Source organism: Filicampus tigris, chromosome 3 (assembly GCF_054856515.1).
Source record: "Filicampus tigris isolate MCC_2025a chromosome 3, RoL_Ftig_1.0, whole genome shotgun sequence".
Lineage (NCBI taxonomy): Eukaryota > Metazoa > Chordata > Actinopteri > Syngnathiformes > Syngnathidae > Filicampus > Filicampus tigris.
The window spans coordinates 9,923,763-9,950,175 of NC_141219.1; the positions used below are offsets into that span (position 1 = coordinate 9,923,763).

The 26,413-nt window shown below is 39.6% G+C and overlaps 7 protein-coding genes across 8 annotated transcripts in view; 2 read left to right on the forward strand and 5 right to left on the reverse strand.

Annotated features, from left to right (window-relative positions):
- Positions 1 to 72: 72 nt before the first annotated feature.
- Positions 73 to 2,683, reverse strand: LOC147149821 (uncharacterized). The gene is made up of 2 exons (XM_086026011.1): positions 2,177 to 2,683; positions 73 to 1,229 (listed from the first exon to the last, which is right to left on the reverse strand). The coding sequence occupies exons 1-2, from the start codon at positions 2,367 to 2,369 to the stop codon at positions 220 to 222; spliced, it is 1,203 nt and encodes a 400-aa protein (XP_085882137.1). The 5' UTR covers positions 2,370 to 2,683; the 3' UTR covers positions 73 to 219.
- A 1,491-nt stretch (positions 2,684 to 4,174) lies between these two features.
- Positions 4,175 to 6,913, reverse strand: LOC147149822 (uncharacterized). Its single transcript, XM_086026024.1, has 2 exons — positions 6,211 to 6,913; positions 4,175 to 5,337 (listed from the first exon to the last, which is right to left on the reverse strand). The coding sequence occupies exons 1-2, from the start codon at positions 6,401 to 6,403 to the stop codon at positions 4,538 to 4,540; spliced, it is 993 nt and encodes a 330-aa protein (XP_085882150.1). The 5' UTR covers positions 6,404 to 6,913; the 3' UTR covers positions 4,175 to 4,537.
- LOC147149823 (uncharacterized) overlaps positions 6,229 to 26,413 on the forward strand; it is a 31,967-nt gene continuing 11,782 nt past the window's right edge. The window contains exons 1-3 of one of the 2 annotated variants that reach the window (XR_015086206.1): positions 6,229 to 7,034; positions 7,576 to 7,656; positions 15,596 to 16,200. The gene's annotated coding sequence lies outside the window, so the exon portion shown is untranslated. Of the gene's footprint in view, positions 7,035 to 7,575; positions 7,657 to 15,595; positions 16,201 to 26,413 lie in introns of those variants that run through there. The other variant, XM_086025992.1, reaches the window with a different exon arrangement.
- LOC147149824 (uncharacterized) lies at positions 7,330 to 9,680 on the reverse strand. Its single transcript, XM_086026006.1, has 2 exons — positions 9,215 to 9,680; positions 7,330 to 8,812 (listed from the first exon to the last, which is right to left on the reverse strand). Exons 1-2 carry the CDS (start codon positions 9,405 to 9,407, stop codon positions 7,758 to 7,760), a joined length of 1,248 nt encoding a protein of 415 aa, XP_085882132.1. The 5' UTR covers positions 9,408 to 9,680; the 3' UTR covers positions 7,330 to 7,757.
- On the reverse strand, positions 10,500 to 12,508 carry LOC147149825 (uncharacterized). The gene is made up of 2 exons (XM_086026017.1): positions 12,077 to 12,508; positions 10,500 to 11,907 (listed from the first exon to the last, which is right to left on the reverse strand). The coding sequence occupies exons 1-2, from the start codon at positions 12,267 to 12,269 to the stop codon at positions 10,997 to 10,999; spliced, it is 1,104 nt and encodes a 367-aa protein (XP_085882143.1). The 5' UTR covers positions 12,270 to 12,508; the 3' UTR covers positions 10,500 to 10,996.
- On the reverse strand, positions 13,804 to 16,894 carry LOC147149826 (uncharacterized). Its single transcript, XM_086025965.1, has 2 exons — positions 16,468 to 16,894; positions 13,804 to 15,773 (listed from the first exon to the last, which is right to left on the reverse strand). Exons 1-2 carry the CDS (start codon positions 16,592 to 16,594, stop codon positions 14,059 to 14,061), a joined length of 1,842 nt encoding a protein of 613 aa, XP_085882091.1. The 5' UTR covers positions 16,595 to 16,894; the 3' UTR covers positions 13,804 to 14,058.
- LOC147149827 (uncharacterized) lies at positions 17,328 to 24,780 on the forward strand. The gene is made up of 3 exons (XM_086025979.1): positions 17,328 to 17,987; positions 19,623 to 19,847; positions 23,200 to 24,780. The coding sequence occupies exons 1-3, from the start codon at positions 17,864 to 17,866 to the stop codon at positions 24,549 to 24,551; spliced, it is 1,701 nt and encodes a 566-aa protein (XP_085882105.1). The 5' UTR covers positions 17,328 to 17,863; the 3' UTR covers positions 24,552 to 24,780.

Consider the following 26,413-nt stretch of genomic DNA (forward strand, 5'->3'; position numbering starts at 1 on the left):
TAACATGGCTGAGCCCAGTTGAACTTTGTTGCTAACCAAAATAACAGGGTGATAATGATACTGAACACTATCAATGGTTGAAGACTTGATTTTTATTTAAGATCGCATATACACGTTTACAGTTTACAACACAAAATCAAAGGTTCATCACAATGTATTCAATGCATCAGTATTCTTCTAACCAGCACAGTTGAGTTTGTTAAACTGGTACTTATAGAATCACACACTGCAACTTAATGGTTTCTCACCAGAGTGTATTTGTATGTGTTTTGTGAACGGACCCCTTTGAGAAAATTGTTTACCACAAATTGAGCAGGAGAAGCGCTTCTCCCCGGTGTGTGTTCTCATGTGTTGAACCAATCCCGAGCGATCACTGAAATTTAAATTGCAGATGGCACACGTGAAAGGTTTCTCTCCAGTGTGTGTTCTTGTGTGTGTTGTTAAATGTCCCCTTATAGAGAATCTTTTTCCACAAAGTGAGCAGGCGAAAGGTTTCTCTCCTGTGTGTCTTCTCATGTGTTTACCTAAATTGGAGCGATCACTGAAACTCAAGCTGCAGATTGAACATGCAAAAGGTTTCTCTCCAGTGTGTATCCTTGTGTGTTTAATCATTGCTGAATAATCGATGAAACTTTTGTTGCAGACGGAGCAAGAATAAGGCTTATCTCCGGTGTGTATTCTGGTGTGTGTAGTTAAGTGTGCCTTCTGAGAGAATCTTTTACCACAAACTGAGCACATGAATGGTTTATCTCCAGAGTGAATCATCATGTGCACTCTCAAAGTATACTTGGTACCAAAAGTTTTGTTACATTGAGAACATTTCCAGTGTGTGTTGCCAGTGTGACATGGCACATCACCTTTAGAGTGTTCATCATCATAGTCAGGAGAATCAGAGTGTGATAGTGGAGCCAAGCAGCTGTCTGTTTGAGATCGTCCACAATCGCCTCCATCACCTTCTGTTGTCACGTGTTGACTTGAGCTGCCGCTTGGAGGCTCCCCCCGTCTGTTCTCCCTGCTCTGACTTTTGTCTTCATCATATTCACTTTTCACAATGACACGAGAAAATGGCAACTCCAGCAATTGACGAGGCTCTCTCTCATCTTCCTCTTTAATGAGGAAGGGATCTGCCTCCTTTTCTTCCCCTTGAGATTGGGGTGGCTCTGGCTCCTGCTGCTCCACCCTGGAGTTCCACTCCTTCTGCTCAAGGGGCAGACTTTCTTCAATGACAACTGCAGGACACAAAAACAAATATTATTAAAGCCAAACAAACCTTCCTTGAAAATGTAGACTGATGTATTCACCTATTTGTATTTTTTTTCTGTTGAACTCAACCATAGTAATAGTAGTGTCAATGCTGGAGTGTGTTCACTCCACATATAAAGAGCTATTAAAAAAGCCTACTCACTCTTGTTCAAATGGCAGGTTTTTGTGACATGAAAGATGAAACCAAGATAAACCATTTCGAAATGTTTACTATCCTGAACATGATCTACAATCTATACAACTCAATTAAAAAAAGGAACATTTTCGATAGGGAAGTAAGCCTTATCTTACGAAGAAAACAAAACACTTGAAATCTCCCAAATGCTTGTGCAAAAATGTGTTATGGTCAGATGAAGCCAATGTTGAACATTTAGGTCATTGTTCCCAGAAGTATGTTGCTGCAAATACAACACCGCTCATCATCAAAAAAACATACAAAAACAAAAGACACGCAACCCACAGTGAAGCATGGTCGTGGCAGCATCATGCTTTTCGAAGGTTTGTCTTCAGATGGAACTGGGGGCTTAGTCAAGGTGAAGAAAATTACAAACAATTCCAGATACCAATCACTATTAGCACAAAACCTCCTGACCTCAGTTAGAAAAGTGAAGACAATGAACTTCATCTTTCAGTGACCCAAAACACACATCCAAACCATGAAACAAACAACTTTACCAAGATTCGGGTTTTGAGACAGCCAGAGTCCAGACCTGAATCCGATCGAACATTTATGGGGTGATCTGAAGAGGGCAATACGCAGGAGATTCCCTCGCAATTGGGTAGATTTGGTTCAAGCTATTAACTTTATTCATTCAAACAAGTGATATGCATTAGAGCAAAACAATGCCAAGGCATCCAGCAAGACGGCCGTGTGTGAAATACTTGAATGAGTTGAATACAATGAAGAACACACCTGCTCTGTGTGGTTCATCTTGAGGCCTGAAAACAGCGTCCAGTAGTTGACGTTGTCGCTCATTCTCCTCTTTGGTCCGACAAAGTTCCTCCTCGTACTCTGCTATCGTTCTTGCAAGAACTCCAAATATTTCTTCGACGGCCGCACTCAGTCGGGCATTCAGCATCGCTCTCAGCATTTCAACTTTACACATTTTCACACGATAAACACTTTAAACTCACACGGAACTCCGCTGAGCGATGTGTTGACAACAAACGCGTCGCTTTGATCGCAGCTAGCAAGCTACGCTAACCATACGCTAGCTGGAGAATCTTAAAAATGCAACACACAAAGATCGATTGATCGGATACGAGGATTTAATTGGAGATAATTTTACTCCAAACTAACAATAGGGTATTCTGTGTCGAGGCTTCAGTAAAGTCAGTAGTAATTCGGAAAGAATGACTACTAGTAACGCACGGTTGTAACACAAACCGTACCCGGAAGGAAATCGGCAATAACAGTTTTTACGGCATCTCCAGTTGGACAAATTTTATGCCATAAATGCGCGAATCAACATAGCACATTTGTTGCGAAAAAAAATATTCAAATACCGTGAGCATGATTTGAAATATCGGATGGAAAAAGCTTCTGCAAACAAGACATCAGGTATGATATAGAGCGTTAGTGCGTCCTGTGGCTGTGGAGATGTCATTCATTCCACGATTGACCTATTTCGTCAGTTTTACATAAAGATTAGTAGTCCTACTACAAAATGAGTCATTGCAGACAGTTGACAGAGCTTCCCTTGACCATACTGGATTCCAAAAACTGCGTGGCTGACGACTATTTAGATTTTCTCTTGTACTGTACCAAGAAGTGAATAAATGGCTCCTGACAAGTTTCCAGAGCTTCACTTTACTGTACTATAATCAATGGATATATTGAATACAATGAATTATAGACTAAATGTTATTTAAAACAACATTATTATAACACTACATACATTTGTTTTATTAACATACATTTGCAAGAAAAAGCGTGTGGTGATCTTATCATTACATCATCTGATTATAGACATAATAATTGTACCCATTTTCAATATCATAATAATCAAGGGATGAATCCATTGTCAGAAAAGAAAAATGCTGTGCTAGAGGAGCAGAGGACTTCATGGATGATGGTGTTGAAGACCAGGCAGAGGACCTTGAACCCAAAAGGTGTTTGAGGACTAAGTACAGCCTCATGCTGCCTGCATCATCAGACCTGCCCCAGTCCATCAAGTAGCATTCAAAGGACTTCACGAATACCGATGTCAAAGTGAGTCCTACACTCAATCCGTCCCGTAATTGCCATAATGTTGAGGTTTTGTAATTAATGAACATTTCAACATTTTCGATTATCAGCTCCAGACTTTTTCTGCACATAAGGAAAAAGAAAAAAAATCACCCTCAATGCACCCCGTATCATAGGACAATCACTTAAGATAATCTAGAGACATTTAGCAGTCATGCGTATGATGACTGTAATTGCAAAGGGGGGAAAATGGTAACATTTGCCCTATTTGTCGATATGCGTGTGCATTATGCTTTATTTGCATAGCTTCTCTTGCACTTAGTTTGTCGGTGACAGTACATATTCAAAATACAAAGTAACCCATAAAAGTTTAGATTTACGTGCACCAATTGGTAGCAGCGTACTTCACAACAAGCAGGACGTAGTGAACAATTCAAAAAGGGAGGCCAAGCGCTTGCTAACAAGGAATTGCTTATACGTTTAACCAAACCAGACTTATCTTATCTTATCTTATCTTAATTTACAATTGTCCGCTAGCTTACTGATTACACACAACACAATGCAAAATGCAGTAGATGGGCTAACAAAAAAGAGTCTCCAAATTTTATAATACGTAATAGCCCTTTCGCCAATGTATATTTGATCACAAACGGTGGAGCAACTAGCAACACATGACAGACAATAAAACAATATGTACTTATTCCTAAATGAATTGAGGTGCCACTAATTTCAAATTTTTTATTGCAACGTGTATTAAAGAAAAATAGCATCGTATTGTATAAAAACAGCTGAGTTGATACTGAGACAGCAACAATATTTTCAAAACTATGTACACAAACTTCACTGTGGTTTCACATTTATCTATAAAGTACTTTAACACAGCACAGAAGGGACAATGATGAGCATTTGTGACACTAGTTAGACACTATATTTATATGCATACATGATTCACTGGTTGATCTTTTGTCATAGGATTCATAAACTAATAAAGAGTGTAACTGTAATCATGTACCCTGTTTCATGTGTCTGACCTGGTATGTGGTATGTCGTATCAAAGTGCAGCTTCGAGAGAATCTTATCCACAAACTAAGTAGATGGTTTCTGCCCAGTGTGTGTTTTCATGTGTTGTCCCAAATTTGAATGAACATTGAAACTTGGGTTGTACACTGAGCGGGGAAAATGTTTGCCCCCAGCGTGTGTTTTCTTGTGTTGAATCAATGCAGAACGATCCCCAAAACGTTTGCTGCAGAGTGAGCAGGAAAATGGTTTTTCGCCAGTGTGCGTTCTTGTGTGCGTTATCAAGTTGGCCTTCTGAGAGAATCTTTTACCGCAAATTGAGCACATGAATGGCTTCTCTCCAGTGTGAACCATCATGTGTCTTCTCAGATTCCTCCTGTCACCAAGAGTTCTCCCACATTGAGAGCATTTCCAGTGTTCTTTGCCAGCAGTGTGGCTTTTCATGTGCCTTGTCAAAGTGTACTTGGTATTAAATGTTTTGTCACATTGAGAGCATTTGAAATGTGTGTTGTTAGTGTGCCATATCATATCACCTTTAGAGTGTGATGTTCTATTGTCGCAATCTGATATTGGAGCTATGATGTTGTCCGTTTGTGATTCTCCACGGTGCTCTCCATCATCTTCTGTTGTCACGCGTTGACTTGAGCTACTGCTTGGAGGCTGCAGCAATCTATTCTGCTCACTTTGATGATGAAGAAGCTGTGAGTGCTGCCCATCATCCTCACTCTTAAAAGGAACACCACTCAATGGCAACTTGCTGATATCAGCCTCCTCCTCTTCCTCTTTAACATGCACGACCTCTGGATCCTGCTGGTCGACCCTGGAGCTCCACACCTGCTGCTCAGAGGGAACGTCTTCCTCACTGATATCTGCAGATTGCAAGAAGACAACATATAGTTAAGTGAAGTCAAGCTTTGCTCAGTTAAGGTAAAAAAAAAACCTTGAATGTCATATTATTAATATCAGTAAGTACTCTAAGTTTAAATTTTAATGACAAAATTTTTGTTCACATCTGGCGTATCCTAATTAGAACATATGTAAAATAGCTACACGAGTAACATAATTAAGGCAATACAATTTAATGTGTTGTAATATAAATACATTATATTAATAGGGAACACAGTTGAGATGAGCAGGTTGGCATGGCCCTCAACAACTACTCCAGTTTGCTGGTCCTTCCCTTTGGAATGACCTTCCATTAAATGTTACCAAGCCCCCTCTGTTCATTTTAAAAACCCGTTTGAAGACAAATTTACATTCTTTGGCTGTCTTTGTTGTTTTTTTGCTGTTTTCAGGTGTCTACTGTATATAGTAATTTGTGTTTAAATTTATTGCTTTCACTTGTTACATTACTGCTGTTTTCTTATTGTAATGTAAAGTGCTTTGTTACAACTGTAGCTGTTAGTAGACGCGCTATATAAATAAAGTTGTATCGTGTTGTAAAGTTGTTAAACTCCATGCCAACTACAGAGCAGACCTGATACAGATCCTGCCATTTTCATTAGATATTAGCATCAATGTGTGGAGAACGCCACTGACTGGTGTTTTGCAGCGGGGAGAGATGGAAAACATCTAGGAAACCGGCCCTCGAGGAACAGTATTAAAGACCGCTGCTTCAAATCAAATCAATGCGGACACCGCTGACCTCCTTCAGTGCCCGGATGTTGGACTTCATGAGGATTCCATGTAATGTTAATTATTAATTAATATAAATTCCTGCACAAGAGGAAAACTGAACAAACCTGTTCCAAGTATCTCAGCTTGAGGCCTGAAAACAGCGTCCAGCAGTTGACGTTGTCTCTCGTTCTCCTCTTTTGTCCGGCAAAGTTCCTCCTCGTACTCTGCTATCGTTCTTGCAAAAACTCCAAATATTTCTTCGACTGCTGCACTTAGTCGCTGATTTAGCAACGCCTTCAGTATTTCTACTTTACACATTTTCACGCACTTTACACTTACTTGCTCACTTCCGCGTCTCTTTGTTCGCAACTAGCACGCTAAAATGAGCTAAGCTAAAATGAGCTAACTGGAGAAGCTTCAAAGTGGACCGAGACTGCACGAATTGTACCACCCAGTCAGTCAGCCAACTGGAGTAGTCGCCTTCTGCCTGCCTGGATGTGCTGTGTCGAGACTTGTTTGCGCATCAAATAATCCAAGAAGTTTATTAGTAAAGCGTTGAACGAGGCTTGTGTTGTCGTAGTGATGATGACGTAGTCGGTGACGCAGACCACTGCTGCTCCTTTGATCTTCAAAGAGATCAAACGTGTCGACATAATCTTTGAGGTATTTTCCCAATATATTTTGAGCATGACTATCAAAGAGAGGTTGATAAAGACTATCAAAGACACATGGTCTGGTTCAACAGGCTTCGGCTATTAAATCGAGTTTTAGATCGCCCTCTTTTCCTTCTGCCCCTCTTCCGGCAGAGCAGACACGAGACTTTCGTCTGCGTTACTGCCTCTACAGATGTGGAGGTGTAAGACACGCTAGAGTTTTACTGCTTGGATTTTCAAATACAGTACAGGAACACATTTCGGCACTCTTCAAACCTGGTACCCCTGACACAAAGGTTAGTACGCAGCAAAACTACAGACCCAGAAAAACAATCTTCTGTATGCATTCGAGTTGAGTGAATAATGCACAGAGGCATAAATTGGGTGAAGGCAGCAAGGTTACTGCATATTTAGGGACATAGGGAAAAATAAAGTATCTTTATATATAAATATATATTTCATCCAATACTTTATTTTAAAATTGCTAGTTTGATAGCATCTGACCTGAAAAGTAAAACTAGAAAGTATCTCAACATTTAATTAAAATAAAGTTAATTTTGAAGTCAAAATGAAAAAGACAAACACAGAAAATTATTAAAACATTGGTTTATTCAACAGTACAACAAATGCAAACAATATAAAATAACACTGAACTACTTTCCAGTCTTGAGGGTTGTAGCACATATGCAACATGGCCTCCGGGGGGCCCCCAGTCCTAGTATATAAGCGGACACACACACAAAAAAAAGGATGCACTAATAATGGGAGTCGTATTAATCAGTAGGCCTGTCAAGATATTAATTCTTTTGAACGATATATATGTGATGTGTTTTTCAGGTTAATCGCAGAGAATAGACAGACAACCACTCCAAGTATCATTGAGCGACAACTAACTCACACTGCCTGCGCCAAAATCAAGTGAGTGAAGCACTACAATTAGTAGCGACAACAACACACTTGTCTGCTCAGACAGCCCATAGGAGATATTTTTGTCACACAAATTACAACTGTACAATTTATCACCAGTGTGTCTTCATGTGTTTTTTCAGCGTGCATTTGTCAGCAAATCCTTGAGCACAATTTGGGCAGACGAATGGCTTCTCGCCAGTGTGTGTTCGGATGTGCCTCACAAGTGAGGAAGGATGCGAAAAACCTTTTTTGCATACCAAGCATGAAAACGGTCTCTCGCCGGTGTGTGTTCTGATGTGATGTGTTAAAGTAATCTTTTGAGTGAATCGAAGACCACACACTGAGCAGGCAAAAGGTTTCTCTCCAGTGTGTATTCTCATGTGTGTCATCATATTTTGCTTTTGTGAAAATGTTTGACCGCACACTGAGCACTTATACGGTTTCTCACAAGTATATTTGTCGCCATTGACCAATGCTGAATGAGTACTAAAAGGGTAATGTGGTTTCGCCCCATTGTATGGACTTGTATCTGATATTAAATTCCACTTGGTTGAGGCTATTTTGTAATCAGAGAAGCTGAAAGTTTTGTCTCCTGTGTGGAGCACCATGTGTCTTCTCAGATTTTTCCTGGCACCAAATGTTTCCCCACACTGAGAACATTTCCAGTGTGTGTCTTCGGTGTGACATGTCATATCACCTTTCGAGTGTTCATCATCATCAGTGTCAAGTGAGAGTGGAGCTATAAGGCTGTCGACTTGTGATCCTCCACAGTGGTCTCCAGCCCTTTCTGCTGTCATGTGTTGACTTGAGCTGCTGCTGCTTGCAGGATCAGCCCATCTGTTCTCCTCACTTTGATTTAGATGAAGCTGCAACCTCAGACCTTTGTCCTCCTTATCCTCAGTTTTCACAGGGACACTGTTCTGTGGACACTTAGTAACATTGGTAGCCTCTTCTTCCCCTTTAACATGGGGCGGCTCTGACTCCTCTTGCTCCACCCCGAAGTTCCACTTCTGCTGCTCATCCATCCATCCATCCTCGATACCCCTTATCCTCATTAGGGTCACGGGTGAGCTACAGCCCATCTCCGATGATTTTGGGCTAAAGGCAGGGTACACCCTGGACTGGTCATCCTGCTGCTTTGAAGTAAGATACTTGTCACTGTCATCTGCAAGATAAAAATACATGGTATGGCCATTCACAATCATGTTCAGCATAATACACAATGTCATCCGCTATAGAGGATCTTCCCCCAGGTGATAGGGACCGAGCCATGCCACAAATTTTGAAAAACATGCAATAATTGGTCAATAATTGGGAACTCCCTCTAGAAATGTTTAGAATTACCTATATGAACAGTTAAAACGACTACAAAACACTTGAATGTAGAAGAGATTCGAACGCCGAACCTGAGAACTGTGATTCAGACGTGCTCAATTATTCGTACCGCGAGATGCCTACTCACGAGGATTCCAAAATGAATACAGTGAGTGTAGTGAGCTTTTAGGGTGAAAAGCATTTTGCGGCATGTAAAAAAATTAATAGAAAGTTTGAAAAAAAGGGAACAAACCTGTTATTTGCAAATTAACTCGAGGCATGGAAACAGCGTCGAGTTGTTGACGTTGTCTCTCGTTCTCCTCTTTAGTTCGCGCAAGTTCCTCCTCGTATTCTGCTATCGTTCTTTGAAACGCTGCAAATATTTCTTCGACGGCCGCACTTAATCGCGCGTTCAGTAACGCTCTCAGCCTTTCTACTTTACACATTTTGACAAGATAGTCACAACACTTTACGATCTCTGCTTCGTGATGTCTGCTAACTTCCGCGTAGCTTTGTTCGCAACGATCTTGCTAAGATTGCGGAACAAGCTTAAAAAATTCACAGGGACGATTTTAGCTGGACACAGAGAAGTGTATTATTTTGCTGTGAGGACGACAGATGCATTTGCAACAAAGTACAAATATCGCAATGAACCATCTCGCGTCGTCTTGCTAACTTTTGATCCATTTCCGTTTTTCCCCTAAAGGAGACCACGCACCGCCTCCACTAGGCGTGGAGTGTCGTTACACGCTCCCTACAGTATATGATGGATGGATGGATGGATGGATGGATGGATGGATGGATGGATGGATGGATGGAAGGAGCGAGAGACATCCAGTCAGAGAATTTACCTTTGTCATGGCAGCATCTCGCTGCTCGAGGTGCCGAGGACTAAGCGGAGCCTCAGAGGGGATCGAGCCTTCTCTGTCGCTGGTCCTTCCCTTTGGAATGACCTTCCATTCAATGCTAGGCAAGCCCCCTCTCTGGCAATTTTTAAAACCTATTTGAAGACACATTGGCTTTTGATCCGACCTGAGACTAACAGTTTTCGGCTGTTTTTCGGTGTCTATTGTTTGTACTGTAGTGTTTTGTGTTAATGTATTGCTTTCGCTTGTTGTATTGTGGCTATTTTGTTGTTGGATGTAAAGTGCTTTGTCACAGCTGTAGCTGTTGTGAAATGCACTGTATAAATAATATTGCATTGTATTGTATAAATGCTCGAATTAATAATATAGTACAACCAAAAAAGCACAAACTTCTACAAGAGCAGCAGTTGTGGGGGGATTTCATAGTCATCTAAGCAAGAAAAAAAAAAAAAAAGGTAAGATGTCGTATGTTGGGTTTTGGTACGTAATATAGTCTAATTATTCGACAGTAATACAGTCTTTGTACAACCAATATAATGTGTCCAAGGGAAAGTGATCATTTCGTATCATTTTGCCAGTATTCTGCAAATAATTGAATAAATTCCTTCCACCATCAATGAATAAGTGTTGTTAAAAAAAACGCAAAAGGTAATACTCATACCTATCAACTACTCACGTTTAAAAAAAATTTATTTAGATGATTACAGTTTACATTAACGGAAGCTTGAAATTCACAATCTCAAATTCACATCACTAGAGAAGAAAACAATACATTTTAACAGGTCTTGAGTTAACTGCCGTCATACAAAAAATAAAATCTTACATTTTTGCTCAGAAGGCAAAGCAAAAAAAAAAAAAATCAGGCCAATCGTAACTCATGGTCCCACTGGAGTTCAATCATCAGTTAAATGAAAATTCCGTCCCTTAATGGGATCAATGTCAGGCTGGTTTAGCCTCCATAATACATAGTGCACAAATAATTATAATAATTATAATCCTATTGTAATCATATTGTTTTAAGCCCAGAGTATTTTGCGAAATTAATACAAATGAAGTATCCGTCTGCCATTTTTCTGTATCCCCACAGTAGATCACGGCACACATTGCTTTTCTAGTAACCATTAACTGGTCACTACTTTTCATTTCATTCATCAGTTCATTTTGCGGCTTCATTTTTTACCAGTGCACTTGTGTTTGTTAAGGTTGTCCTTCCGAGTGAATTTCTTATCACACACACTACAACTGAACACTTTGTCACCCGTGTGTGTTCGTTGGTGCCGAGTACATGTTGAATAAGCACTAAAGCTTTTGCTACAGACTAAGCAAGAAAAGGGTTTTTCACCCGTGTGTGTTCTTGTGTGTACCTTCAAAAAGGCTTTCTGAGAGAACTTTTTCCCACACACTGAACAGGGAAATGGTTTTTCACCAGTGTGTGTTCTCATGTGCACTTTCAAATATTCTTTTTGACTTAATCTCATACCACAAACTGTGCAGGCAAAAGGTTTCTCTCCTGTGTGCGTTCTTGTGTGTTTTATCATATGTACTTTCTGATTGAATGTTTTACCACAAAAAGAGCAATTGAATGTTTTCTCTCCTTTGTGAATTGTCATGTGTCTTTTCAGAGTAGCTGTGTTGATGAAAGTTTTGTCGCACTGAGAGCATTTAATGTGTGTGTCGTCGATGTGACATGACATATCACCTTTCGAGTGTTCATCATCATCAGTGTCAGGAGAGTGTGATGCAGTGTTGTTGCTATCTGACAGTGGAGCTAGGAGGATGTCTTCTTGTGATCTTCCACGTTTTGTTGTCATGTGTTGACTTGATTTGCTGCTTGGAGGCTTCGCCTCTCTGTTCTCCTCACTTTGACTGGGACACAGTTGTGACCACTGCTCGTTGTCTTCATCATTTTCAATGTTCACAAGGACGCCACTCAATGGAAAGTTAGTAATGTCAGCCTGCTCCTCTTCCTCTTTGACATAGAGGCGCTCTTCCACTTTAACGTGGGGTGGCTCTGGCTCCTGTTGTGTCATCCTCAAGTTCCACTCCTGCTGCTCAGCGTGAAGATCATCTTCAATGATGTCTGCAGGACCAATTAAGACAAACACACGTGGTTTGGTCAAGTAAAAAACAAAGAATTTTCCTACAGAATAACACATGAAAGCTTCTCAAAATTGACATAAAAGACACTGTTATACTGTTTGAAAACAGAAAGTAGTTACTAAACAAGTGAGAGGAAGGCGTGAACACACCTGCGTTGTGGAACTTAACTTGAGGCTTGAAAACAGCGTCCAGTAGCTGACGCTGTCGCTCGTTCTCCTCTTTTGTTCGGCAAAGTTCCTCCTCGTACTCTGCTATCGTCCTTTCAAACACTACAAATATTTCTTCAACCGCCGCACTTAGTCGTTGATTTAGCAACTCTTTCAAGATTTCAACTTTACACATTTTCACACGATGATCATAGCAATTTACACTTACACTTGATCTCCCCTTAGCGAGACGTTGCTAACTTCTGCGTCTCACTGTTCGCAGCTAGGTAACTAAGATAAGCTAGCAGGAGAAGCTCTACAAATGCAAAGTTAATTCTGCCACGAACAATTTAACTGTGTTTTACAGCTGATTTGTACAGCTAAAGCTCAAAGGTTGCAACGAACCTCCACACGTCTTTGTTGTTGTTGCTTTACTTCCGGTAAAATCCATTACACCCTAGTGCTGTAACGCCGCTATCAGGTGTGGAGTGTCATTACATGCTTCATACACGACTCAAATAAACGCCAGAGTTGTGTCTGGAGTAGTTTTTCAGGATGACGCTAAAATGCACTATAACCTTTACAGGTGTAATTGGTTTAACATTCTCTTGGTACTCTTATCATTGCACATGTACAACCTACAACCGTTCAACTTTTCAGCACATTTTTTCACAACTTGCTGTTATCTAACAAGGAGCTGAATACAATACAATACAATACAATACAATACAATACAATACAATACAATACAATACAACACAATACAATACAATATAATACAATACAATTTTATTTGTACAGCGCATTTCACAACAGCTAGAGCTGTAACAAAGCACTTTACATACAAACAACAAAATAGCCATAATGCAACAAGTGAAATAAATCAACATAAAACACTAAATATAATAGACACTGGAAAAGAGCCGAAACTGTCAGGTTTCAGGTCGGATCAAAAGCCAGCGAATAGAAATGTGTCTTCAACCGGGTCTAAAAAGTGGACAGAGAGGGGAAGGTCATTCCAAAGTGAAGGACACCAAAGTAGTGCTTTTTAAGTGCAGTGCTGCCTATATGAGGTGTAGAGTGTCATTACACGTGTCACCTACAGGGAGGGCCAGGATACATCATATTTTGCATTGCCTTGCTGGCTCTGAAAGAACTACCAGAGGAAAACACCTACTGTACATTCAAAACCTAAAATTGAAGTCCACGAAGTTGGATTCATTTATTCCCAACAGTATACTCTCTCGATTTCTTAGATTTATTTGTCCAATCCGATTGCAGCTTCTGTATTGCCAAGTCAGGCTAACCTGCCCAAGACCTTCAAAATTTGTTTTGTTGGACCATGTATTTTAAATGAGTAATGTTACTGTTTCTTTAACCAATCAGATTTCGAACTGGCTTCAGAAGGCCAGCTAACAATAATGTCAGCATTATTGCATCCTCTGGTTGGTTGGTCAGAGCAATCCAAGTTCCACTAGCAGGTCTGGTTCCTGATAATTGAGCCAAGACCAATCCCTGCAGAATATAGTGAAGCTGTCCCTGAGCTCAATGAGCAGGTGGGATGTTCTGAATCTGGTGCTTCACTTTATGTACACAATTGTTTGCTAATAAAGATTAGTCTCGTGAAATTACCTAAGATACCCTAAACATCAAAAAAGCTGTAAATGTACATTATGAGTATTGTTAGAATTACATTATACAACTTTGCTCCTGAAATAAAGACAACCAAAGACAAAACTGTTTTTTTATTTATTTTTCCAAAGCAGAAATTCCACAAGAGCCAGTTTGAATAGAACACAGCTTTCAATGCACTGAAACCAATTGTGAAACGCCAGCAGAAACAATGGTCATTAGTCCCAAAATTATTGGAAGAGTCTTTTAGAAAGTCAGACAGAAGCGTCAACACTATTTATTCATCTTTGATGTAACATTAACTTGGCTAATGTGCTCACGTTGTCTTACTGTTGACTTCCAATACGGCATCTTTATTTCTTGCCAGCACACTTGTGTGTCTTCAGGTTGTCCTTTCGAGAAAATTTTCTATCACACACACTACAACTGAACATTTTTTCACCAGTGTGTGTTGTCATATGTCTGTCTAAATGTGAACGACAAGTTAATCTCATACCGCACACTAAGCACAAATACGGCCTGTCATCTGTGTGTGTTCTTTGGTGGCGAACGAATGACGACTGCACACTAAAACTTTTGTTACACACTGGGCATGTAAAAGGTTTTTCACCGGCGTGTGCTCTCGTGTGTACCATAAAATATTTCTTTCCGGCAAAGCTTTTACCACACACTGTGCAGGCAAAAGGTTTCTCTCCAGTGTGTGTTCTTTGGTGTCGAACAAATGATGAACGACCACTGAAACGTTTGTTACAGATTGAACAAGAAAAAGGTTTTTCCCCCGTGTGTGTTCTTGCATGTACCATGAAATAAGTCTTCAAAGCAAACCTTTTCCCACACACGGAGCAGCTAAAAGGCTTGTCACCAGTGTGTGTTCTTTTGTGTCGGGAAAATGTGGAAAAAGCACTAAAACGTTTATTGCACACTGGGCAAGAAAAAGGTTTTTCACCAGTGTGTATTCTTGTATGTACTACAAAATGTGCCTTTTCACCAAATCTTTTACCGCACACTGAGCAGGGAAAAGGTTTCTCACCAGTGTGTGTTCTTCTGTGTCGAACAAACGACGAACGACCGCTGAAACTTTTGTTGCAGACCGAACAAGAAAATATATTTTCTGCCGTGTGTGTTCTTGTATGTATTGTCAAAATGGACTTATGAGAGAATTTTTTACCACATTCTTTACATGAAACATTTTTTTTGCCCGTATGTTTTCGCAGTTGTGTTTCTAAATGTGCATTTTGACTTTCTATCATACTAGACGCTGAGCAGCGTGGGTTCAATGTGGTTTGTTCAGTGTGGTTTCTGGTGTGTCTTACCAAATTTCCCTTTTGAGAGAATTGTTTACCGCAAAGTGAGCAGGCGAAAGGTTTCTCACCCGTGTGTGTTTTTTTGTGTCGGATAAATGATGAACGACTACTAAAACTTTTGTTGCACGCTGAACAAGAAAATGGTTTTTCACCAGTGTGTGTTCTTGTGTGTGTTGTCAAAACCGACTTACGAGTGAATTCTTTACCACACACTGAGCAGGAAAACGAATTCTCACCCGTGTGTGTTCTCATGTGCTTTTTTAAATGGGAATTTTGACGGAATCTCAAACCACAGACAGAACATTGTTTCTTCAGTGTGGTGGGTCGTGTGTGTGTTCTTGTGTGTCTTATCAAATTTCCCTTTTGAGAGAATTCCTTACCACAAACTGAACACGAAAAGGGTTTCTCTGCTGTGTGTGTTCTAATGTGCATTTTCAAAGCGGAGTTGTTTCCAAAGCTTTTTTCACACTGTGAGCATTTCCAGCGTTTGTTGTCAGTACGAGCAGTCATATCACCTTTAGAGTGTTCGTCATCATCAGTGGCAGGAGATGTTATGTTGTCACTCTCTGCTTGTGATCCTCCACAGAGGTCTGCGTCACCTTCTTCATCTTCACCTTCACTCTTCACGATGACACGAATAAAGGGCACTGTGGTGATATCCTCTTCCTCCTCTTCCTCTTTAATATTGGGGGGCTCCAGCGCCTCCTGCTCCACCCTGAAGTTAGACTCATGCTGTTCCGGATGAAGATCTTTTTTACTTATGTCTGCAAGACAACAAGACACACGTGTATATGGTATGTAGTTTGGACAAGTCAGTCAAGTTTGCGTCATTGTTTAACTGCGTCCCTGCCATCCATGTTGTGATATGTATCTCTATTTTCTAACCAAAATCCATGGATTTGTCTTGTGCAAAACAATAAAATAAAACCCCAGAGACAAACAAATAAATAAATAAATCATATTTCTGTATTAGTGCAATGCATCGTGGGATACATTTGATTTTCTTGTGACATGTAAAAAGTATTGAAATGAAACAAGCCATCGTACATCAGCAATTTATTAAACTGGTCTCAAAATAACTTGTTCAAGTGACTGTTTACTCGTCAAAGTTCTGTGAAAAATGACAACATATGATAACACACACTTTCAGTTTTTCTGTTGCATCTTGCTGGAATACACAACATCAGTCACTCAAACTCAACACAGTTGTTTCCATGTACCATTCTATATTATGGTCAATATAAATCTTGCTTTTGAATCTGTTTTTAATCATATTTACTTTATTGTTGTTTTGTTCACGTCCTGTATCCTCTCAACATCACTGAAAAAGAAGGCTTGCCCTAACTCATTTTCAAGAGTTGAATAAAGGAATGAAAAAAATAACTAAAGTGTAAAATCACGCCTGTTTGATATATGGATTGAAGAGACCAAACATTCGGGTCTAAGAAGTGATCAAACCTTCTCTTTGTAATCCATCTCGAGGCTTCTCGTAAACAGCGTCCAGTAGTTGACGTTGGTGCTCATTCTCCTCTTTTGTCGAACAAAGCTCTTCCTCATACTCTTCTTTTACAGTTTTTGCACACATTTTCAAACGATAATAACAACACTTTCTTTTGCTTCTTTGCAGAGCGATGTGATTCAACGTCGGCCTCTCTTTGTTCGCTGCCAGCAAGCTAAGCTAAGTCAGCTCGTGAAGTCTGCAACTGCACTAAAGCGAATCCATGCGAACACGACGAAAAACTTAAACGAAAAAAATGTGTTTGCATGAAAGAAATGCGCGCAGAACAAAGAACAAGTAGTAAAGGAATAGAAACCACGGCCGAAATAATTATGCCGTTTCGCTAACTTTTCTTTTCCCTTCGCCTTCTACTTCTTGTTAGTAGAATGGCGGTTGGCAACCGGCCTTCACATATATTACCGCCACCTACCGGACTACACTAAGTATCCTACACTTATTAACGCCACCCCAGGTAAAATTTTGCAGAACAGCTACAGATTCCATGGCAGCTGCGAGATTAACCTTTTTTTCCCTCCGAGGCAAGGCAAGGTAGCTTTATTGATATACGGCATTTTTTACACAAGGTAACTCAATGCGCTTTACATGACTAAAAGTATAACATATAATAGCAAAGAACTAAAGACATCTAAAAACAAAGTAGAGAAATAATAAAAGACATCTTACTAAAATTACCACAAAGAAAGAAAAACATTTTGATTTAAAAAAACAAAATCTTTAAAAGAGCTAAATCATAACTAGGAGGGGAAAAGGCAGTTTTTAACCTGTATTTATCCAACATTCACACATTTGTGCGCAGCGTAATCCAATTCTTGCCGGTGGCAAGTTGTTTGTCCAAATGCGTTCCCGTACATTTTCCGCTGCAGCTCGAGATGTCTTTGGGTAACCAGACGCGCTTCACGAAATTATTCTTTCCGATCAGAACTGAACGCATTGAAGCCTCGGCACTGGGCATTAACATCACTACTTTACCGGACGAATACATCATTCAAAGAAACCTTTGTGTTCTGGTAAACTCGTCTCGGCGCACGTTGAAGCTTCTCTCGCTAGCTTAGCTGAGTTTAGCTGAACTGGCTGGCTGCTAAGTTTGAACAAAGACGTGGACCCTTTGAATACACGCCCCGAAGCCTCTACACAATACACTCCATTGCCACTTTACTTGACTAAAACAACATCTATCGAACGTCTAGGTGCACGATGAAGCCTCTCAAGTGAGGTTATCTTATCTTAATTTAGCTTGCTAGCCGCTAACAAAGAGAAACTGACGTAAGCGACAGATGCATAGAGCTAAGCAAAGATCAAGTGTGAGTGTAAAGCGTTGAGGTTGTCGTTGGAAAAATGTGTGCAAGAAAGTCAGCGGAGTACGTGGAGAAACTTTCTGGAACAAAAGAGGAGGACGAAGGACAACGTCAACTACTGGACGTTATGTACAAGCAGCCTCGAGTTGTGTTACAAAGAGCAGGTTTGTTCGCCTTTTATGCTCACATATTTAGGAACTACAGTTAGAGTAAGTCACATGTGCAAGTAACGATTTAATTAAGTCTCACTGTACAAAGAAAAAAAAATCAAGAAAGTTGATTCAAATCAACATTTGGGTTAAGTAAATCTTTATTTATAGGCGTATATTCGTGCCACCAGAGTATGATTACTTAACAATGAATTTAATTACCATAAAAATATATAATGTCCACTTTTACCATTAAAATCATCATATTCAGTTACAAATCCAACATTCAGTATCAAACATGCGACATATTCTGCTCATAGCTCCAGACTACCACTAAATGTCATTTTGCCCGAAAATTTTGAGTGTAAGTACATGTTTCATCTACTCACACACATACGACCACTAAATTTGGTAATTTAAAAAAATGGGTTTCAATTATTATTCTTGCATATTTTTTGTTGCTGTCAAACTTCTGCTCCACACCTCCACACCATTAATAACTAATATATAGAAAATTTGTGAAAATGTCAATGTGAATATTTACTTCTCAAGTCCCTCAAATCTCATCCTAGGTGCCACTGTGTTCCGAAAAAAAAAAAAAAAAAAAAAGAAGTTAGTCTGGAGCCCTGCAGCTGCAAATCATCATTCAGCATCAGAGCTATTTTATGTGGAATGTCACATGACCAAACCCAGAAAATAATTTCGCGGATTTCCTTTGTATGCCTTGATAACTCTTGCTGAAATGTTGTTGTCTTTATGGATGTTGTCTTTGGACAAAAGTTAAAAATACATGTTTATCGTTTATTATAAATATGATATGATATGATTTATGTAAACATGAACAAAGCCTAAACCTTGGACATTGTCACCTTGGGTGACTCTTGAAGACATCAGGCACGACAAGACACTACCATGGCATCATACCTGTTATTTTTGTTAGTGCTTAATATATATTAATTGAGGTGGATAGAGTATAGTAAAATGTTGTATTAAAGTAAGAGTACTGTTACATTAGAATGATATTTCTCATGTAAAAGTAAAAAGCAGTCATGCTAGAGTAAGAGTAAGTAAGCATTCTGTGAAAAAAAACCCGACTCAGATACTGAATAATTGGTGAGTAACTTCTGATTTACTTATTTATTTCTTTATCAGCACTCGAATGTCAAATAGACAAAACTGTAGTACCTAACAATATGGCTTTAACTAAGGCAATTTGATAAATGAAGTGACATTTTGCAAATTCAGCCACAAGAAATGGTTTGAAATGAACTTTCTTGAAACTCAGAGGCAGAGCTTATTGATACAATTACGTAGTATTGTATAGTTTGGTTTGATTTTATTGACCTTTGACAGGTGGATTCACCTTCATAATATGTTTCACCACTCAGTAAACAATTTCAGTTCTGCCAACTTAGGTCTGTGCTGTACTGTACATACATTGCTGTCTGCTTTTCTCCCTGCTCTTTTTGAATGTGCACAACCCTTTCCACACAGAGGAACAGAACTCCAACAGGTCTGATTGGGTCATAGGCACTGCGATTTGTATCCACATACTGTGGTTGAGAAGACGTTGATATGACGCATCATCAAGTCACAACATGATATTTGATTTTATCAACCCATGTGTGTTTGTCTTCCTGTGCCCTGCAGACATCAGTAAAAAATATCTTCATTCTAAGCAACAGAATCCAGATTCCCTTCACGTTAAAGGGAAAGATGGGAAAGAAAAAGGACCAGGACACCACTACTCTGAAGAAGAAGAGGTCGATTCCACCAATTTGCCATTTCCTTGTGTCATTGTGAGGATTGAAGGTGATGAAGTAGAGGGTGATGGAAACCACCGTGGACGATCACAAGCCGACAACAACTCAGATGGTGATGACATAACACCACACTCTGCTGACTCTGATGATGATGAATATTCCAAACGTGGTAGGACATGCATCAAACAAACTAACAGAAAAACAAGCAAGAAACGCTGGAAATGTTCTCAATGTGGGAAAACATTTAGTTCAAAATGTGGTTTGAAAGTACATGTGAGAATACACACTGGGGAGAAAGCTTTTGATTGCTCTGCTTGTGGTAAAAGATTCCCTGCACAGGCACACTTGGAAGCACACACAAGAACACACACTGGGGAGAAACCTTTTTCCTGCTTGGTTTGTGATCAAACATTCTCTAAAAAGGGAAACTTAAAAAGGCACACAAGAATACACACTGGTGAAAAACCTTTTGCCTGCTCAGTTTGTGCTAAAAAATTTGCTGCCCAGGAAACTTTGTCAAAACACAGAAAAATACACACTGGGGAGAAAATGTTTGATTGCTCAGTTTGTGGTAAAAAATTCCCAGCACAGTCACACTTGGAAGCACACATTAGAACGCATACTGGGGAAAAAGCTTTTATCTGCTCAGTTTGTGGTAAAACATTCTCTCAGAAGGGTAACTTAAAAAGTCACACAAGAATGCACACTGGGGAGAAACATTTTGTCTGCTCAGTTTGTGATAAAAGATTTGCTAATAAGGAACAGTTGAGAAGACACACAAGAACACATAGTGGAGATAAACCTTTTGATTGCTCAGTTTGTGGTAAAGGATTTTCTACACAGGGCTATTTAAGAGCACACACAAGAATACACACTGGAGAGAAACCTTTTATTTGCTTAATTTGTGATAAAAAATTCACTTTTAAGTTATCTTTAATAGCACACTCGAGAACACACACAGGGGAGAAACCCTTTTCCTGCATAGACTGTGGTAAAACATTCACTTTTAAGATATCTTTACTTACACACACAAGAAAACATACTGGGGAGAAACCTTGTGCTTGTTCAGTTTGTGGTAAGCGATTTTTTACAAAGAGAAATTTAATAAGCCACACGAGAACACACACTGGAGAGAAACCTTTCCCCTGCACAGTTTGTGGCAAAGTATTCTCTATGCAGGGAAATTTAAGAGCACACACGAGAACTCACACTGGAGAGAAACCTTTTATCTGCTCAGTTTGTGGTAAAAGATTCATTCAGAAGGGAAATTTGGAAGCACACGCAAGAACACACACTGGGGAGAAATCATTTGCCTGTCCAGCCTGTGGTCAAACATTCTCTCAGAAAGGATACTTAAGCAAACACATGAGAATACACACTGGAGAGAAACCTTTTGCGTGCTCAGTTTGCGGTAAAAGATTCTCTTGGAAGAATCAGGTTAAGAAACACAAGTGTACTGGTAAGAATAGCAGCAAGCGATCCATGAAGCTTTAAATACAATGAATACATTTGTACTCTTTTTGGTTGGACAGACGTGTTGACAGTATGTGATCCTGATTTAAACAAGTTTACAAACAGTGATAGTGTTTGGTGTCTTTCTATCTTCTATTTCCATGTTTGTCTCAGCTTTACATGATATTTCAGTTTTCCATGTTATGGTCATACGTTTAAATACATTCAACATATTAAGGGTACGGAGATCGTAGTACAGTATATTGGAAATGTTTTTGACTAGGTAGTAATAAATTACCGTACAGATAACGGCAACGCATGCCTGGCTTCTTTAGTGTTAGGAAGGCTCCTCAGAGTGTCCGGTTTTTGCCGAATACTGTAGCACCGCTGTCGAAAATTGCACCCCCTCGCGGGAGCGCGCATCCGTCATTCGGTTCGCAAGTGCTGTACAGTAATACGTCTAACCAGCCTAAATATCGCCACGGAATTAAGAGGAAAACGATTTCCTTTTTCACTTTTCTGACAAAAAAGGCATACTTTATTAGTACCCATTTAAGAAAAACGAGATCTCTTTTTTTGACACTTTGTAACGAAATACTGCAGGGCTTCTCTTAAGTGGTCGGTATGAAAAAGTGTTTTTGATGACAATGTTAGCATGTATGTAGGCTATTAAAATACAGCTGCCTCCGTAAAAACACGAAGTTTGTCCAAGTGGTCTTGCCGTACAACTTTCGCTGCCATTCTATCCTTTCGTGTACGATTTTCTTTCGTCACCACACTAACTAAACAATTCTCATTCGTACCAAATGGATTGACGCCTCGACTCAGTACGCTCCATCACTATTTTCCTGGACCAAACCATAATTTAATAAATAATCATGTCCTGTTAAACTGTTGTCTTTGCACGTCGAATCTTCTGGGCCTAGTTTAGCTTGCTAGTCGCTAACAAAGAGACCAGAGACGCGTTTGTTCATCGATCGCTAAACAGAGATTAGTTGTGAGTCTAAAGTGGTGTGCATATCGCGTGAAAATGTTCGCAAAACGTTTGAAATACGAGTACGAGGAGGAAAAGTGTCAAACCAAGGAGGAGAACGAGGGACAATGTCAACCACAGGATGCTGTTTTCAAGAAGCCTCAAGATGAATCACACCGAGGAGGTTTGTACTTCAATTAATTGGTGTTGCCCAGCAACTTCTACTGGTCAAAATATTCCTGTTATTTATTTTTTATTTTTCTGCAGAATCCTCTGTTCAAAAATGTTGCCCCATTGTTGAATTTATAAAGATAATAGGATCTTGAATCTGGTTTATGTGCAGTGTTGCCACAGTTACCTTGGAAAAGTAACTTACTTACCGGGTAGTCGATTTTAAAAGTAGGTAAATTGCAATTAATTGACTTTATTTGTTACATTGAGCAGTTGTCTCAACATAGATGACAATTGCTTGTTTATTGGAATTGCATTTCTAACACGAACGTAATAATACAGTTTTTATGAACAACAAAATGTATTTATTTTCTTAACACATATACTTGTTTTTATATTGAAAATACATCTAAACAACACTGTAATGCAAAACCCAACATTTATAATGTAATTTTTTTGGGTATACTTAAATTATTTAGTTTTATAAACATTGAACTGGTTGCTCACAGAATTAGAGCAGCAAGGTGTGATTTTGCAAAACAAAACCGTATATAACACCACATTAGGGCTGAACGATTTATAATCTAATTCCAATCCAAAACAGAAAAATTTTAATTTTGATTTAATATGTGATTATTTTTATCAAGGTCCTCTTCACGTGTACTTTCGGCAAACGTGATATAGGCCCGTTAACCTGTATTGCAATATACAATATCAGATTTGTTCTTAATAAATTGTTTGGTCTTGCAATTCTTACACTAAGATAAAGGTAGATGAACCATGAATTCATATGAAAGACTGGTTATGTAAAATATGTCATTTATCTGCATACTGATCTACCATGTGTTTGTGTTCTTGTGTCCTCCAGGTATATGTACTGAACAGCTGGAGCCAGAGTACCATCGTGTGAAACAGGATGGCAAAGAGGATGACAAGGAGTCTCTCCTCATTAAACAGGAAGATGAGTCAGAGCCCTCAAATATCAAAGTGGAGGAAGAGCACATCAAAATTAAAGAGGAGGAAGAAATCACCACATTGCCATTTAGTGTTGTCCTTTTGAAGAGTGAAGATGATAATGACAACGATGAGGAGAACGGAGGGGTGGAACCTTCAAGCAGCATCTCAAGTCAACACACGACAACAGAAGGTGATGGAGACCATAATGGAGGATCCCAAGCAGAGGGCCTCCTTGCTCCATTGTCAGATAGTGAGGACATAACATCAAACTGTCTTGACATTGTTGATGAACACTCGAATGGGGAAATGACATGTCACACTGACAACAAACGCTGGGAATGTTCTCAGTGCAGGAAAACATTTTGTTCAAAGTCGGGTTTGAATCTTCACATGAGAATACACAAAGGGGAAAAAGCTTTCGAGTGCTCAATTTGTGGCAAAAGATTTATTCAGAAGGGAAATTTGGAAGCACACGCAAGAACACACAGTGGCGAGAAACCTTATGCTTGCTCAGTTTGTGGTCAAAGGTTCTCTGAAGCTGGAAGCTTAGGAAGACATACAAGAACGCACACTGGGGAGAAACCTTTTACCTGCTTGTTTTGTGGTAAAGGATTCGCTACTCAAGGAAATTTGAGAACACATACAAGAACACACACTGGAGAGAGACCCTTTGCTTGCTCATTTTGTGGTCAAAGATTCTCTGGACAGGGAAGCTTAAGAAGACACTTAAGAATACATACTGGTGAGAAACGTTTTTCTTGCTCAGTTTGTGGTAAAAGATTTTCTACAAAGGGAAGTTTAGGAAGACACACAAGAGCGCACACTGGGGAGAAACCTTTTGCGTGCTCAATTTGTGGTATGAGATTCAGTTGGAAGGCATACTTAATATCACACAAAACGACACATACCGGTGAGAAACCTTTTGCCTGCTTAGTATGTGGTAAAAGATTCACTTTGAAGCCATATTTAGCAAGACACACAAGAACACACACTGGGGAGAAACCTTTTGTCTGCTCAGTTTGCGGTACATCATTCTCTGACACTGGAACCTTAAGAAGACACACAAAAATCCACAGCGGAGAGAAGCCCTTTGCCTGCACAGTTTGCAATAAAAGATTTACCCGCAAGAGAGATTCAATCAGGCACACAAGAATACACACTGGGGAGAAACCCTTTGACTGCTCAGTCTGTGGTAAAAGATTTTCTTGTAATCATCATGTTAAGGCACACAAGTGCACTGGTGGGAAAAGCAGCAGTCAATGACGTTTTAAATAGACAGAGAAGAAACTTTAGATTCTTTGTGATATAATGGAAGAATGTAAACCTGAATAAAATACATGACTTCAAACTGGGATATTGTTCTATGTCTGTGTTGTGTCATTGATGGTATGGTGGTACATTCGCCTGACTTGAGTGCAGGCATTATGGGTTCGGTTTCCACACAGTGATGGTGTGAATGTAAGTGTGAATGGTTGTCTGTCTCAACATGCATCTTGTGCCTGACTGGTGACCAGTCTGTGGTCTAGGCCAGGGTCGTCAATTGCCCAAAGTCAGCTGATACCAGATTCCTGTGAGCCTAATGAGGTTAAGCGGGGGGGGGGGGGGGAATGGGTGGATGGATGTTTGCATGTTTGTAACAGCATTTTTGCAAATTTATTAAAAAAGAAAAACTGAAATATCTTACGGTCATAAGTATTCAGACCCTGATGCATTTTATTGAGTAGAAGCACCCTTTTGAGCTAGTACATACAACCATGAGTCTTCGTGGCAATGAGGCAACAAGTTTTTCACACCTGGGTTTGGGGATCCCCTGCCATTTTTCTTTGCAGATCCGCTCCAGTTCTGTCAGGTTGGATGGTGAACTTTGGTGTACAGCCATTTTCAGGTCCAGAGATGATCAATCGGATTTAGGTCGGGGCTCTGGCTGGGTCAGTCAAGAACGGTCACAGAGTTGTTCTGAAGCCACTCCTTTGTTATTTTAGCTGTGTGCTTCGAGGTCCTGAGCACTCTGGAAGAGGTTTTCCTCCAGGATATCTTTTAATATCTTTTACTTTTTCAAATATGTTTTGTAAAAATCCACTTAAAATTTGTAGAAAAAGCTTGCTTGATTGTAAACAAATGAGGTGTTGACTCCCCAAAATTTGCAACATTTATCACAAATTTTATTGCAACTTTTAGGAAAATTGCCCGCAAAATCAGGCTTCTTAAAATGCAAAAAACATTCAAAAATGCCCACAAAATCCTGGAGGGACTAAATAAGAGAGTCAAAAGTAACGTTTCAAACTAGGCTTAGGGTTTCAAAGTATGGTTTTAAATGAAGGTCTAAGGTTTCAAATAAGGGATTCAAACAAGGGTTAGGGTGTCAAAATAGGATTTCAAACTATGGCTAGGTTTTCAAAGCAGGGTTTCAAACTAGGGTCAGTGTTTAAAACTAGGGTTTCAAACTAGAGTTAGGGTTTGGAAGTACAGTTCCAACTCTAGTTTGAAATTACACCCTAAGCCTAGTTTGAAAGCCTAATTTGACACCCTATTCCTAGTTTGAAACCTTAGCCCTAGTTTTTAATTATATTTTGAAACCCTGACCCTAGTTTGAAACCCTACCTCTAAACCCTAAGCCTAATTTGAAACCCTACCGCTAAACCTTAACCTAAGTTTGAAATCCTACCTCTAAACCCTAAACCTAATTTGAAACCCTACCTCTAAAAGCTAATCCTAGTTTGAAACCCTACCTCTAAACCCTAACGCTAGTTCGAAACCCTATGTCAAAACCTAATACTAGTTTCAAACACTAGTTTGAAACCCTAACCCTAGTTTTAAACCCTACTTCCAAACCCTAACCCTAGTTTAGAACCCTACTTCAAAACCCTAACCCTAGTTTCAAACCCTACTTTGAAACCCTAACCCTAGTTTTAAACCCTACTTCTAAACTCTAACCCTAGTTTGAACCCCTACCTCTAAACCCTAACCCTAGTTTGAACCCCTATTTCTAAGCCCTAACCCTAGTTTGAAACCCTAACCCTAGTTTGAACCCCTACCTCTAAACCCTAAACCTAGTTTGAAAGCCTACGGCAAAACCCTAGCCCTAGTTTCAAACCCTACTTCCAAACCCTAAGCTTAGTTTAGAA

Bases quoted from the DNA above. Each gene is read 5' to 3' on its own strand.
- LOC147149821 (XM_086026011.1), bottom strand. From the start codon at position 2,369: ATGTGTAAAGTTGAAATGCTGAGAGCGATGCTGAATGCCCGACTGAGT. The intron at 1,230-2,176 runs GTGTGTTCTTCA...TGTGTCCTGCAG, and splicing joins AGATGAACCACACAGAGCAG to TTGTCATTGAAGAAAGTCTG.
- LOC147149822 (XM_086026024.1), bottom strand. From the start codon at position 6,403: ATGTGTAAAGTAGAAATACTGAAGGCGTTGCTAAATCAGCGACTAAGT. The intron at 5,338-6,210 runs GTTTGTTCAGTT...TGCAATCTGCAG, and splicing joins AGCTGAGATACTTGGAACAG to ATATCAGTGAGGAAGACGTT.
- LOC147149824 (XM_086026006.1), bottom strand. From the start codon at position 9,407: ATGTGTAAAGTAGAAAGGCTGAGAGCGTTACTGAACGCGCGATTAAGT. The intron at 8,813-9,214 runs GTTTGTTCCCTT...TTTATCTTGCAG, and splicing joins AGTTAATTTGCAAATAACAG to ATGACAGTGACAAGTATCTT.
- LOC147149825 (XM_086026017.1), bottom strand. From the start codon at position 12,269: ATGTGTAAAGTTGAAATCTTGAAAGAGTTGCTAAATCAACGACTAAGT. The intron at 11,908-12,076 runs GTGTGTTCACGC...TTGGTCCTGCAG, and splicing joins AGTTAAGTTCCACAACGCAG to ACATCATTGAAGATGATCTT.
- LOC147149826 (XM_086025965.1), bottom strand. From the start codon at position 16,594: ATGTGTGCAAAAACTGTAAAAGAAGAGTATGAGGAAGAGCTTTGTTCG. The intron at 15,774-16,467 runs GTTTGATCACTT...GTTGTCTTGCAG, and splicing joins AGATGGATTACAAAGAGAAG to ACATAAGTAAAAAAGATCTT.
- LOC147149827 (XM_086025979.1), top strand. From the start codon at position 17,864: ATGTGTGCAAGAAAGTCAGCGGAGTACGTGGAGAAACTTTCTGGAACA. The intron at 17,988-19,622 runs GTTTGTTCGCCT...TGTGCCCTGCAG, and splicing joins AGTTGTGTTACAAAGAGCAG to ACATCAGTAAAAAATATCTT. The intron at 19,848-23,199 runs GTGATGACATAA...TGTGTCCTCCAG, and splicing joins AGCCGACAACAACTCAGATG to GTATATGTACTGAACAGCTG.